The sequence below is a fragment of the Arabidopsis lyrata genome (assembly GCF_000004255.2).
Source record: "Arabidopsis lyrata subsp. lyrata unplaced genomic scaffold ARALYscaffold_5, whole genome shotgun sequence".
NCBI classification, from domain to species: domain Eukaryota; kingdom Viridiplantae; phylum Streptophyta; class Magnoliopsida; order Brassicales; family Brassicaceae; genus Arabidopsis; species Arabidopsis lyrata.
In genome coordinates, this window is record NW_003302551.1 from 13,390,324 (window position 1) to 13,404,639 (window position 14,316).

Genomic DNA, 14,316 nt, shown 5'->3' on the forward strand with positions numbered 1-14,316 from the left:
AGGGGTGTTGCGTGATGGCCAAGGAAACTGGAAAGGAGGGTTTGCTTTGAATATTGGCATCTGTACGGCACCACTTGCCGAACTTTGGGGAGTTTACTATGGTCTATATATAGCTTGGGAGCGTGGAATACCGCGACTGGAGCTTGAAATAGACTAGGAGATGGTTGTTGGTTTCCTGACGAAAGGAATAGGTGATTCTCACCTCCTTTCTTTCCTAGTACGTTTGTGCTATGGCTTCATTTCGAGGGACTGGATAGTCCGTATTACCCATGTGTATAGGGAAGCTAATCGTCTTGCGGACGGATTAGCTAACTATTCGTTTTCACTTCCTTTAGGTCTTCACTTGTTTACCTCTCAGCCTCATATTGTTAATCAGATTGTTTTAGAGGATGCTAACGGGACTGCACGCCCGAGAAACATTTGTTTGTAGTTTAATTTTCTTTTTTAATAAATTGGGGAAGCAATTGCCACCCCCTCTCCTACCAAAATAAAAAATAAAAAAAATAAATGGACCATTACTCCACGAGTTTGTGGGAAACACACGCCAGCAGCTCTCGACGGCCCGTTTCCATGCCTTTATTATCCCATCACGTTGACCCCACAGACGTAAAAAGTCAAAACCTGCCATTAATCTTTACTATTAAATATTTCATGATTTAAAAAGAGAATAAGCCGTGGACAACAATTTTTCTACAACATTTCCGTTGTATTTACACTTTCCAACTATAGTCGATAAAATTGTAATAAAAAAACGTATTAATCTACAGAAAATTCAGTGTTAAATAAAGACTCAACAAACTTGTCCATTAATAGAAGAACTTTACCAGATTAAAACCACTCCTCCACTCGATTATTAATATTTTTTTATAGAATTAAGATACGATGACGTGTCCATGAAACATGAGCTCAGTGGCACGCAACGTAATAGAAAACGACAAAAGTAAAAAAGAGAAAGGCACATGTCCGAACTCACGTGTCCACTTAAACGCACCACTTCTTCTGTGCTCTCCACGCGCCTCCTTCTTCCCCCACACGCCCCTCCCGAGTCCCGACCTTCTTCCTTTTATTTTCCTTTTCCTCCAAACATTTCTCAGATTCTCTCGTAAGCTTTGTTATTTCTTCTCCTCGTTTCGAATCCTAATTGTCTTCAATTTCCGACGAGATTCTCACCGGAGAAAAGGTATATTTTCTGAGCCTTTTTGTGTTCCGATTTAAGCTGTGAGAACTTAGCCGTAGTATTTTTTTTGATAAATCTTTCACTGTTTGATTTGACAAGAATATGGGTAATAAAGACAGAATCTAAAACCACTTGTCTTCAGTTTTTGAGGAATCAAAATCACTCAAAAGTTTTGTTTTTTTGTCTCTGCTCCCATGTCTCTTGATGGGTTTGTACTTATTTGACATTAGGTGTTTGATTTTAAAGATGAATGATTTATCAGATTTATCTTATCTCTAAATTTCAGGTGACTTGACAGAGAATCTTGTTCTTTTAACAAAAGCAAAAGATGGCATCGAAAACTCCTTCCACATCGTCTGATGAAGCAAATGCTACTGCAGATGAAAGGTGATTCTTTTAACAGATTATGGAACTCTTTATCTTTGTTTATGGTGATCGATTATGTTTAGTATATAAAACAGATGTAGAAAAGGTAAAGTACCCAAAAGGATTAACAAGGCTGTTCGTGAGAGGCTTAAGCGCGAGCATTTGAATGAGCTTTTCATCGAATTAGCTGATACTCTTGGTAAATTTCACATCTTTCAATCTTCCATAGATTTGAATGACCAATTGCTTGAGTGGGTCAGATTTTGAATGTGATTGTGATATCTAACTGTGAACATTGAACATTGTCTTTGTTGCAGAACTGAATCAACAGAATAGTGGGAAAGCTTCTATACTAGGCGAAGCTACTCGGTTTTTGAAAGACGTGTTTGGTCAAATCGAGTCTCTTAGAAAGGAGCACGCTTCTCTCCTCTCTGAATCTAGCTATGTAAGTCACTTACTATATGCACATTGATTGTGTTTATGTACTCTTTTGACATGGATCAAGAAGTTACTTAAGTCTATGTTTATATGTTTGTGTAAATGGTCTTGTTGATGGAAACTGGTGTTGTGTGTAGGTAACCACAGAGAAGAATGAGCTCAAGGAAGAAACATCAGTGCTTGAGACTGAAATCTCGAAACTACAAAACGAGATAAAAGCAAGAGCAAGTCAGTCGAAACCTGACTTGAACACCTCTCCTGCACCCGAGTACCATCATCATCATCAGCATCCTGAACTTGCATCTCAGTTTCCAGGACTTCCCATTTTCCAAGGGCCCGGCTTTCAACAATCTGCTGCAACTTTTCCTCCTCCTGCAACAGTTCTTGTCCTTCCGATACAACCCGATCTCCAGACACAAGATATCTCAGAAATGACAGGGCGTTTGCAGACACAAGCGCAGCCTTTGATGTATAATACCTCAAATGTGAGTAAGCCATGTCCAAGGTATGCTAGTGCGGCTGACTCGTGGTCTTCTCGGCTACTTGGGGAGCGATTGAAAGCCAGTGAATAAGGTCTTGAGCGGCTCCACATGGAGTAGCAACACAAGTTAAGACATGGCAACAACTTATGAAGGACCCTGGTTTTGTATTTTTAACATCATCTGATGTCCTTGTGGGTTTGGCCTTGGCCATTTCTTGTTTTTGATGTGGCTATTCATAGGATCAGGAAGTTATGGCCTTTACTTTATGGGTCGTTTGAGATAAATAAGTAAATTAGCTCTAACCATTGTCCTTTTCTTTTATCTTAAGATTCTAAAACAACACAGAAACATAACACAAAAATATCAAATTTTCTTGAAAGATAAAAGCTTTCTAAATGGAAACAGAAATGTGAAATTGGGTTTAAAGAAAACCGGTTAATTGGTTGTGGTTTGGATTGGTTTAAAACGGTTATAGAAAAATGATGGTATTTTGGTAAAATAGGCACTTGAGAAAAAGAGAAGAGAGGAGCCATCTTATCTGCTATCGAGTGGGTAAGAAGAACCAGAAAACAGAAAATGGCGAATTCACTATGCTTCTTCTCTTCTCCTCCTACTTTTTGCTTCCAATCTCCCAGCAAAAACCCTAAACCTTCTCACTTCTTCTCAACTAATGATAACACCTCTTCCTTGGTCCAGAAGAGAGAACTGCTTCAGACTTCAAGATCCCAAAGTTTTGAAGTTAAGGTTTGAATTTTCCCAAACTCTTCTCCTCACTATCAAAATTTGCTTACTTCATTTGCCATTTCGTTAATGCAAAATCTCATTTTGTGGTATCAATAGGCCGCAAACAATAATCCTCAGAGCACTAAACCGAACAGTTTAGTTTGTGCAAATTGTGATGGGAACGGTAAGTTCTTACCCAACCAGTTTACAATTCTCTTAGTTTAGTAAAATTGACAAAAGATTTTGTGTAAATGTTATCAAAGGTTGTGTGGCATGTTCTCAATGCAAAGGAGGTGGTGTGAATTTGATTGATCATTTCAATGGTCAGTTTAAAGCTGGTGCACTCTGTTGGCTTTGCAGGTTTGCAACATCTTATCTCCTTTCTTCTATACAAAAACTCCAAAAAAATTCATTACTTAATATCCTTTTCTTGAATTTCTTGTGGGCAGAGGTAAAAAGGAGGTGTTGTGTGGGGACTGCAATGGAGCTGGTTTCATTGGTGGGTTCTTGAGCACCTTTGATGAGTAGTTCAAAATAGCTTCTTCTGGATACTCAGAAACACTCTTTTTATAAACTTTAGAAGAAGTAAATCTTTCTCTCTATCAATGCTCTTCTATACCAAAAACATGTATTACTATTTGTTATTGCACACCAAACTTTTATTGTATTGTTGTTTTTCAGATCCTTCTCTCCTTTTTTTTGTCTTCTACAAATTGAAATATTGTTAAAGTTTATAGCACTTCTTTGGAAGTCTTGTTGATGGCTTGAAATGTTGAAATGGTTAGGAGAAGAATTAATTACAGTTTTATTCTATTTATTTACATTGAAACAGAGTGTTTTTATATCATCCTAGTATCTATCTAACCCAATGATATTATTATTCTTAAGATTTTTTTTTTTAAAATTTGATATATTTGATTTGGTTGTTTAACATAAACTGATGTTATATCATGAGTAAATAAAAATAGGCACATAATAAGATAGATAAAACTGAAAAAAACATTGCACCTGAAAAAACGAGAAGGAATGGAAACAACTGTAAATAACAGATAAACGCATCTGAGACCAACAAAAGGAGAAGACACAGACCTTTTTCTCTTATTACCTGTTGTTGTTGTCGTCGTCGCTGGGTCAGAATCTCGTTGTTGTTGTGTTTTTCTTTTCTCTCGCTCTCCATTTCGAATCCAGCACAAATCTGTCTGATTCTTGGGAAAAGTCAAGTCAGAAACCTAGACGGGAAGACAAGGATATCAGTTCGTCTCTTACGGATATACCCATAAATTGCTCCAAGCTCAACATCTGTTTGTTCCATAATTTCAATACGAATCGATTTGTTCCACAAATGTTTTTTCCGTAATCGTTGCGTGTCGACCAAGGAACTAGGTGCGTTTCTCTCTGATCTTTGATCATCAATCCCGTTTTGTGTAATTAATGATTAGGTCATTTCTTATTTTCCAAGGTAGGTCAGGGAAATTGATGAACGCAAATGCGATTCCATAGGAGCAATCAGCAGTTATTAGACGTCCCGATGAGGTTTTCGATTCGATAAAGAACCTTTGGAAATAGAAGGCAAAAGGGGTTTTATTATATGGGGCGAGCATTGGAATCATCTGGTGCTCAAAACTTAGAATGGCTTGTTTCCAGAGAAGTGTCCCACAGAGAGGGAGAATGAGCAGGTTTGTTCCAGACTCTCTTACAATCTTTAGTAAAAGATTATCTTCAATTCCTAAAGTATGATTCTTCTTTTTGGCATAAAACTTGGTTCAGGCGATAGCGATTCTCAAGAAAGGAGCTTATCTATTGAAATACGGCCGTCGTGGGAAGCCTAAATTCTACCCTTTTCGGCTTTCAAGTGTACCATTCATAACCTTCAATCACAGTTTATTTCAAAGCTGAAGGTTGTGATTTGATAGTGGTTTTCTCAAATGTTTATGCAGGATGAAATATATTTGTTATGGTATTGTGGTAAAAAGGAGAAACGTCTTAAGCTGAGTTCTGTGACAAGGATCATACCTGGACAGCGAACTGTAAGTTAAAATGTATGAATCATTTTATCTGGTAACTGTTTGGCTGCAGATTTCTGAACAGATGAATGTTATTGTAAGAACTTTTCCAGGCAGTTTTCCGACGATACCCTCAACCCACCAAGGAATATCAATCCTTTTCTCTTATATATGGCGAACGGTCTCTCGATTTGGTTTGTATTTTGCTCTCCCTGACAAGTATTAGCTGTCTTCTAAGAACCATATAGTCTTACTACTGAATAATACGCATTTACTGAAACATCTTGGATAGGTATGCAAGGACAAGGATGAAGCTGAGTTTTGGCTCACAACACTTCGCGCTCTTCTCTCACGAAACAACTCTTCTTCTGCATTGGTACTTCACTCAAGAAGCCGTAGTTTTGCTCCTGAAAATGGAGAACAAAGTAGTACGAGCAAGAACTCTAAGTCCAACATCAGATCTGTCAGCAGTGACACAAGCTACGAGGTTTTGCTGGTTTTTTTCTTTCTTCAGGAGAGGACCATATGGTTGTTTAATTTCCTACTTAATATCATATCTTATCTGGCACTTTTGCAGGAACATGCAAAAAAGGCCTCAGGATCACACTGCAACACTCCACAGAGACTGGGGAAAGTTTTCTCAGAGGTTTTGTCACAAACTGCAGTACTAAAGGCACTCTCTTTGGATGAACTGGTTCATAAACCTCATACTTCGCCTCCAGAGGCTATAGAGAATCGATCTACTAATCACTCCCCTGCCGTTGATACAAGTAAATATAGCGTTTCCAGCGCAGTGAGCTCATCTAGTCAAGGCTCATGTTTTGAAGACTTGAAGTCTCTCTGTGATGTCTTTGTTTGGGGAGAAAGTATTGGAGATGGGCTACTAGGAGGTGGCATGCATAAAAGTGGCAGCAGCTCTTCTCTGATGACTGATTCTTTTTTACCCAAAGTCTTGAAATCACATGTGGCACTTGATGCACAGAGCATTTCTTGCGGCACCAATTATGCAGTGTTAGTCACAAAGCAGGGACAATTGTACAGCTGGGGAGAAGAATCTGGGGGCAGGTTAGGACATGGAGTTTGTTCCTACGTTCCACACCCAAAGCTTATCGATGAATTTGACGGATCAACGGTAGAGTTAGCTGACTGTGGGGAATTTCATACCTGTGCTGTAACAACCTCAGGGGATCTATATGCTTGGGGTGATGGAGACCACAATGCCGGTCTCCTTGGACTTGGTAGTGGAGCTAGCCATTGGAAACCGGTACGAATTCTCGGTCAGATGGAAGGTATAAATGTAAGAACTATATCTTGCGGACCTTGGCATACAGCTTTTGTGACATCAGCAGGTAAGCTATTTACATTTGGTGATGGTACTTTTGGTGCGCTTGGACACGGTGATCGTATAAGCACAAACATTCCTAGAGAAGTAGAGGCGCTAAATGGCTGCAGAACAATAAGGACAGCTTGTGGCGTTTGGCATTCAGCCGCTGTTGTCAGTGTTTTCGGTGAGGCCTCATCATCAGGAAAGCTCTTTACTTGGGGTGATGGAGATGATGGGAAACTCGGACATGGTGATATAGCGTCTAGACTAATCCCATTGAGTGTAACTGAACTGGATACAACTAGCTTTCAACAGGTAGCTTGTGGCCAGAGCATAACTGTTGCTCTCTCTATGTCTGGACAAGTTTATGCTATGGGAACTGCTGATCCGAGTCAGGATGATGTTGTGAGAGCTCCTTCTTGTATTGAAGGGGGTCTAGGAAAGAGTTTTGTCCAAGAAGTGGCTTGCGGGTATCACCATATCGCGGTTTTGAATTCGAAAGCTGAGGTCTACACTTGGGGCAAAGGATCAAACGGACAGCTTGGGCATGGAGACACTGAATATAGACGCATGCCGACTCTTGTGAAAGCTTTAAAAGGTAAACAAGTGAGAAAAGTGGTGTGTGGTTCTAATTACACAGCAACCATTTGTCTTCACAAACCAATTACGGGTACTGATAGTTCTAGGTGCTCTGGTTGTCGCCATCCTTTTAATTACATGAGGAAGCTTCACAACTGTTATAACTGTGGGAGTGTCTTCTGTAATTCATGCACTAGTAAGAAATCCTTAGCAGCAGCTATGGCTCCCAAGACGAACAGGCCTTACCGTGTTTGTGATGACTGCTATATCAAACTCGAAGGAATTAGAGAATCTTTAGGAACTCCAGCAAATAGTGCCAGGTTTTCAAACGCAAGTCTACCATCTAGCAGTAACGAGATGGATGAAATTGGTACAACACCGCAGCGTCAGCTTCTTCATAGGGTGGATTCATTTGATTTCTTCAGACAAACTAAGATCCCGGACCTGAAAACCATTGGTGAAACTTCAGGAACAAGCTGCACGTCGTCGACTCACTCAAATATGGATATTAAAGGTAGTTTCAACCTGAAAGGCATACGACGACTCTCCAGGCTAACCTCTTTTGATTCAGTTAAAGAAGAAGGCAAACAACGTTCCAAGCATTGCGCTTCGAAATCAGACACATCCTCTCTTATAAGACACTCAGTGACGTGTGGTCTCCCATTTTCACGTAGAGGTTCTGTTGAGTTGTTTCCTTTATCGATAAAATCCAGCCCGGTTGAATCTGTTGCAACTACTTCAGACTTCACAACCGACATTACAGATCATGATTTACTGCAAGAAGTGCCAAAGAAATCCAATCAGTGCCTGAGCCATGAAATATCAGTACTCAAAGCACAGGTTAGTCCAACCACTTATCCCATATTGAATCAAATGTAGCTTAAGGTATTGTAGATGAAGACAAGTAAAAACTTTTAACACTCAGGTGGAAGAGCTTACTCTAAAATCGAAAAAACTAGAAGCCGAACTAGGAATGACATCGAAGAAGCTTGAAGTCGCAGTACTAATGGCGCGTGATGATGCAGAGAAGATCAAATCATCAGAAGAGATAGTCAGATCCCTAACACTGCAGGTACATTACATTCTCATTGTTTTTGAAATATGCTTCTTGAGCTCCGAGATTTCAATCATTTTCTTCTTCTTCCAGTTGATGAACGCTACCAAGAAAGAAGTAGACAAGACAAGAAGACGCCGGAACTCGTTTTGATTTAAACCTTTTTAACTTATAGAGAACAACCTCTAATTTGATCAAAGTAAGTGAATAGATTGACAATTCAATGGGGTTGAATGTAAAATACAAGAAACAAAAGATTTCTCTTTTATCAAATTACATACATCAATGTAGTAGTTACTTACAGAGCAAGAACAGAGAGCTCACAAACACACTTATATATTCGAAATTGACAAACAGAGAAAAAAAAAAAGTTCAAACCTTTATGATTGGTTTAGTGAAGAATCAACAAAAGCTTCTTCATTTGGCTAACAATGGCCAAGCTAATACTCATCATCTGATTCGCCATCTCCATCTCTTTCTTAATCTCATTCCCTACAATTGTTCCCATTTCTTCAATCCCATCGGAACAAGTCTCACCGTCAGTCATGGCGGCGCTGATCCAAGTCTTAACATCTCCGACGACTTCTTTAGTCAACCAATTCGCTCCTTTCTTCTTCTCTTTCTCAATCTCTGTAATCGAATCGTTGAGTTGACTCAACGCGTCGGTGTAAAGCTTCACACAATCACCAACCGCTGCGTCTTCAGGCATATCGTTGATAGATCGGAAAGAGATAGAGAGGTTTGAGAGATTTTTAACAGCGACACGAAGAGAAAGCTCGAGGATTGATTCAGGGTTAAGATTTGAATCTGATTCGTTGAGAGAAGAAGATAGAGAACTGAAACAAGTCTCTGGGTAACGAGTCACGGCGCAGACTGATTTGAGTGAAGCGGAGGAGATGGGAGGATGGTGTGGAGGAGGATGAGTGAAAACTCCGGCGGTTAAAGCGACGACGGCGAGGATTAAGAGGAGAGATACGACGGAGACGGTGGCGATTAGGGTTTTACGAGAAGATGGTTTTGGAAGTGGAGTATGATGATGATGAATTTGGTTTTCTTGGTCGGATACTTTGTCGTAACCTTTCAAGGTGTTGATTGATTCCATTGATAATCGTTTTTTGATCGGAGTAAATTGGAAGAAGAAGATGAATGAATCTGTGATTTTGGGAGAGAAAAAGTCAACAAGAAGAAGTTGAATAAATGAAGCTTTGTTGCATTTATAAGCGTAAAGCCTAAAGTCACAACGTATCTCTGTCTTCCACGTCTTCCCTATTTACCATTTTCCTACCACGCGGGGAAATTACTATAGTTTGGTTGCACAAAAAAACTGTTATAGTTTTACCGCAGTGCGGTAAAAAGAACGTACTCACTCTGTTTTACAAATACTGTCATTCTACGCTTTTTCACACATATTAAGAAAACTATTAAAATTTCTTTTATACCCCTTAATAATACACTAAACAAAATTATCTCTCTTATTAATGCATTAAAAAAATAGGGTTAAAAGTGAATTTTTATTCAATATTTTGCATTGAAAATACAAAACGACACTCTTTGTGAAACAAAAATAAATCTTAAAACGACACTCTTTTTGAAACGGAGGGAGTATTATACTAATGTATAGTTACTATAAAAAAATGGTATAGAACATTGTTTGAACAATGAGTGTGGTGCTGATAAAATAATTATCAAATTATAACTAACTTTAGTAATATTTCAAGTGATTGGTAAGTATAGTGCGGACCGGACAATGCATACCAATATTTTAGTATGCAAAATGTCAGACTGTAGTATGGAGCAAACAATTGTATGTTGGTATGGAGTTTATGTTGGTATGGAGCTTTTGGGGAGTGAAATGAAAAAATGTGGACCAAGAGTGAATTTATGATGGTATGGAAAAGTATGCTGAAGTGCATACTAGTATGAAGATTTTTAGTATGCAACAGTGCATACTAGTCTGGAATAGTGAATGGTGAATTAAGTGCGTATTGATTCGATTTTAATCCGGTTGCAACATATTATACAACCATTCAAAGCCTATGTCTATATATTTGATAAATATATGAAACACTTGTAGTTAGATGTTTTTAAAACGGAGTATGCGGATAGAAAAAGCTGGACCAAATACTTATAATTTAATAAACGTATGTCTCATACTTTGCAAAAGGTTGTTGAATAGTGAATGGTGAATTAAGTGCGTACTGATCCATGGCTCTTTGTTGTTTGATGTTTCTTGCAAATCTCAATTGTTTTGTTAAAAAATAATACTTTTTTTTTTACATCTTTCTATTTTTATGTATAATATTAATATAGAAAAAATGTAACTTCAAATACCAAGTTTTGAACAAATGTCTTTTTGTGTGTGTGTTGGTGCTGAAATCCACACTCGAGATTTGTACTTAGTTTTTATGGGCAAAAAGAACTAGACTTTCAATGAAACTCTGAGAATTGAATTGCTATAAACGAATGGATTTTATTGATATGAATCAAGTGAATACAGTGGAGAGTATGTGAATACAAGTGTTTTTGAGTATTAGGTTTAAGTAGGCAAGTAGGCGATGATCCTCCTTAGGTCGTCCATCTCTCCTTATATAGGTCTTTGAACTAGGTTAGGAGTTCCGAGATCCGCGCCACTTTCTCCTAAATATTAGGTTTGTTCCGAGATTTTAGCCGACCTGGTCACTCGTCATTATCAAGTCGTCTTCTACTCCTTATGGGCCGCCAGGTCGGGCCTAATATGCGAAGCCCGTTAATATTTTTGCTGATGGATTTCGAGGTGCGAAATCCAGGTCCAACAGTGTGCTAACGACTGATTTTTAAAAAATTTCGATCACTTTCCGTCTATTATTATTTGTTAAATTATGGTTTAAATCATAGTTTAGATCACATAATATATATTTTACCGTTTTAAAAAAAAGAACATATATATAAGTTGTAATTATGCTTGTGTAAATACAACTTATATTATGTGATCTTTGAACATAAGTCTAACCTAATTGTTATGGTTTAGGGTAACGACATGCACACAATTGTTCTCAAATAATTCATATCTAAAAAACTTTTGTCCAAATTTTTGTCAAATAACATATTTGTAACTAATAACATTGTAGAAAGATTTGCTGAAAACCTTGATGATTTCATGCGTTAGATAATGTCAGATGATGTAGTTTCATTATGAAATAGAAAAATTGTTTGGATGTGGATCTTTGCAATCTATTTCTCTAATATCCACCTATTTGTAATATCCACCTATTTGATTATCGATTACAACAAAATTTTTGATTTCCTTGAATCTTGCACACTACTATTAAACTCTCGCTTTATTGCATGTCACTCTAATCTTGAAGAGTTTACCAATTTGAAAATTTATGAAACTGAAATTTCACTATTTTACTATTTCTAAAATTATGGCTCAACATTATGAATTTGTTTTGGATTCACAGTTCTCAAAAATATCAAGTTCTTTAAACATAGCCAATTTTTTCAATAAAAAATTATTGCTTTTTTCTTAAAAATCTCAAACCACATATTGATTTTGTTAATATATTTTTGTTGAGGGTTTTTATTTTATTTTCCTATATCATTTTAATTGAGGATTCTAAATTAAATTTGGTGATTTGAATTTCAAACTCTTTAAAAACATCTATCAAAAACTAAATTTCTCATATAAATATGAGTATTTTTTTTCCTAAAAGTGTTGGTTCACAAATCACATCACAACCACATGAAACATAAATATACAATTAAAAACAAATAATTAAATAAAAAAATTAAAAATTGGCCATCTTTCCAGTTGCCGCTGCCAGCCGTTTCCTTCTGCTTTTTCACTTTTCCGTTCTCTCTCTCTCTCTCTCTCTCTCTCTCTCTCTCTCTCTCTCTCAAACCTTTTTTTCTCTGCTTCCGTTTCTCCGTTCAAAACAAGATCGAATCATAAAAAGATTACTCCTTTTTTTCTTCTCGAAAGAAAGGAGAATTCTTCACGTCTTCTGCTCCATTTTCCGTCAATACCCATTTCTTCTATCGCTCTCGTTTCCAAGAAAAGAGGGCTTTTTTTTTTTTGGTTTAGAGAAAAGCAAAACTCAAATGGCGACGAACATCGGAATGATGGATAGTGCTTACTTCGTTGGAAGAAACGAGATTCTGACTTGGATTAATGATCGTCTTCAGCTCAATCTCTCTCGCGTCGAAGAGGTATTCCTTCTTCTTGTATATCTCTGCATGCGAGCTTTCTCTAATTCTTCTTTGGTAATGTTGATTTGGGAATTAGGGTTTTGAACTTTGAAGGAATTGTAGATTTGGGTTTGATTTGTTTCAACTGGTTAGTGAGAATTCAGTGTTTGGATTATTGGAGGATGGTAGTGATATTTGGGGCTAAGTTCATATGTTGAGGCATTTTATGATTGCTTAGTTGTTTTGGTTGTTAAAATGTTGCAATGTCATAGATTTACTGTTGTTGTGAGGGATCTAAAGAGTCTCAGTAGTTTTGTGTCAGTCATGAGACTCTGTTGTCTTTGTTCTAAGTATAAATTTATGGGTTTTGCTAGGCTGCATCTGGTGCTGTGCAATGTCAAATGCTTGATATGACCTTTCCAGGAGTTGTGCAAATGCACAAGGTGATTTTTAACTTTTATAGTTATCTATCTTACGATTACTTTTGCTTCTTGGCGGCTGAATAACTCAAATTTTCCTCTGCAAGGTTAACTTTGATGCGAAGAACGAGTACGACATGATACAGAACTACAAGGTCCTGCAAGATGTGTTCAACAAGCTGAAAATTACAAAGGTAAATCAATCATCTTTTGATATGTTGCGTTCCTGTGTATATATCATGTATATGTATTACTCAGCTTGTTTGTCTTACTGAGAAAACACCTCAGCCATTGGAAATTAACAGGCTTGTCAAAGGCCGACCACTGGACAACTTGGAGTTTTTACAATGGCTGAAGCGTTTCTGTGATTCCATTAATGGTGGCATTATGAATGAGTATGGGGTTTCATCTGTCAGATTTTTGGATTTGTTAACCCTCCGTTGTTTTCCAAACAATCAAGCTTGTAAAATCTGTGGTTTCTTGTAGGAACTATAATCCAGTGGAGCGAAGATCAAGAAATGGTAAAGAGAGGAGTGTGAAGGGATCTAACAAGATTCCAAAGTCACTGCAAACTAACAATAATCATCCTCCACCCAATTCCGGTTCAGTTGGACTTAGCAAAGCATCAGGTCTGCCCTTAAATAAACAGATTTTCTATGCAAACAATAAGAATTCTTTTATGCATCTTTCTAAACATGTTGGTATCATAATTCTCAGGGCCCAAGCCAGCAAAAGCAGCTGAAGTGCAGGCTATGTCGAAGGAGGTATATTGACATAGATCCTATCGCTCTTAGTATAAGCTTTCTTCTTAGTTTTCACCTATACTCTAATGGACGAAACATCCACCATATGTAATATATAACCCTTTCTTCATCTTCTGCGATACAGCTTGCAGATCTCAAGATCTCTACTGATCTCTTGGAAAAAGAAAGAGACTTTTACTTCTCCAAGCTTCGGGATGTTGAGATACTCTGCCAAACTCCTGAACTAGATGATCTTCCGGTAAGCGCTTCCGTAGAGCCTGTTTTTTCCAAACCTTGTCTCACTCTATCTTGCATGGTATATCATATCGTTCTTAGAATCAAGGACAAAAAACAGCTCTTACTAATGAGCTCCTGCACAACCAGATTTCATCAGCGAGCACATTTAATGTTTCTCATCATTTTGTGATACATATGCTTCCCTGGAATGCAGATAGTGGTAGCAGTGAAGAAGATACTGTATGCAACCGATGCAAATGAATCTGCACTAGAAGACGCTCAAGAGTACTTAAACCAGTCCCTAGGAGTTGAAGATGAAGCTGAAGCAAACGGAGAACAACAGGAAGAAGAAAAGACTCAAGCCTAAGCTCTGACTATTAACAATCCTAAGTAGAAGAACTTTCCGAATCAAAATTTTCAGGGTGACAGACAATGGCTAGTCATGGCCTTTCTTGCAAGTTTCTTTTGTTAAAGGAAACTTACTGAAACTTGAAGATGAATGAGCTTATTAGAAACCTTTAGTTTGAAAACAGTGAGACTTATTTTTGTTACTATTCAAGAGGCTTTTTTTTTGTTTTAAAACAATTACTTTGACCCAAAAGTG

At 37.7% G+C, this 14,316-nt stretch overlaps 5 protein-coding genes across 5 annotated transcripts; 4 read left to right on the forward strand and 1 right to left on the reverse strand.

Moving 5' to 3' along the window:
* The first annotated feature begins 953 nt into the window (after positions 1-953).
* Positions 954-2,768, forward strand: LOC9313639 (transcription factor bHLH47). The gene is made up of 5 exons (XM_021024808.1): positions 954-1,180; positions 1,464-1,564; positions 1,639-1,742; positions 1,861-1,988; positions 2,119-2,768. The coding sequence occupies exons 2-5, from the start codon at positions 1,506-1,508 to the stop codon at positions 2,551-2,553; spliced, it is 726 nt and encodes a 241-aa protein (XP_020880467.1). The 5' UTR covers positions 954-1,180; positions 1,464-1,505; the 3' UTR covers positions 2,554-2,768.
* A 120-nt stretch (positions 2,769-2,888) lies between these two features.
* LOC9311925 lies at positions 2,889-3,988 on the forward strand. Its single transcript, XM_021024809.1, has 4 exons — positions 2,889-3,207; positions 3,304-3,370; positions 3,450-3,546; positions 3,636-3,988. Exons 1-4 carry the CDS (start codon positions 3,040-3,042, stop codon positions 3,712-3,714), a joined length of 411 nt encoding a protein of 136 aa, XP_020880468.1. The 5' UTR covers positions 2,889-3,039; the 3' UTR covers positions 3,715-3,988.
* A 74-nt stretch (positions 3,989-4,062) lies between these two features.
* LOC9311926 (X-linked retinitis pigmentosa GTPase regulator) lies at positions 4,063-8,419 on the forward strand. The gene is given in 9 exon segments (XM_021024807.1): positions 4,063-4,834; positions 4,837-4,862; positions 4,954-5,040; positions 5,124-5,213; positions 5,303-5,383; positions 5,482-5,676; positions 5,767-7,932; positions 8,018-8,164; positions 8,240-8,419. Coding segments are annotated over 9 exon segments (2,871 nt in total). The 5' UTR covers positions 4,063-4,815; the 3' UTR covers positions 8,300-8,419.
* On the reverse strand, positions 8,336-9,363 carry LOC9311927 (pectinesterase 1). Its single transcript, XM_002877525.2, has one exon. It carries the CDS (start codon positions 9,246-9,248, stop codon positions 8,538-8,540), a length of 711 nt encoding a protein of 236 aa, XP_002877571.1. The 5' UTR covers positions 9,249-9,363; the 3' UTR covers positions 8,336-8,537.
* A 2,863-nt stretch (positions 9,364-12,226) lies between these two features.
* LOC9313640 (microtubule-associated protein RP/EB family member 1A) lies at positions 12,227-14,266 on the forward strand. The gene is made up of 8 exons (XM_021025246.1): positions 12,227-12,334; positions 12,688-12,756; positions 12,840-12,926; positions 13,021-13,127; positions 13,219-13,361; positions 13,450-13,496; positions 13,621-13,734; positions 13,927-14,266. The coding sequence occupies exons 1-8, from the start codon at positions 12,227-12,229 to the stop codon at positions 14,077-14,079; spliced, it is 828 nt and encodes a 275-aa protein (XP_020880905.1). The 3' UTR covers positions 14,080-14,266.
* The last annotated feature ends 50 nt before the right edge of the window (positions 14,267-14,316 follow it).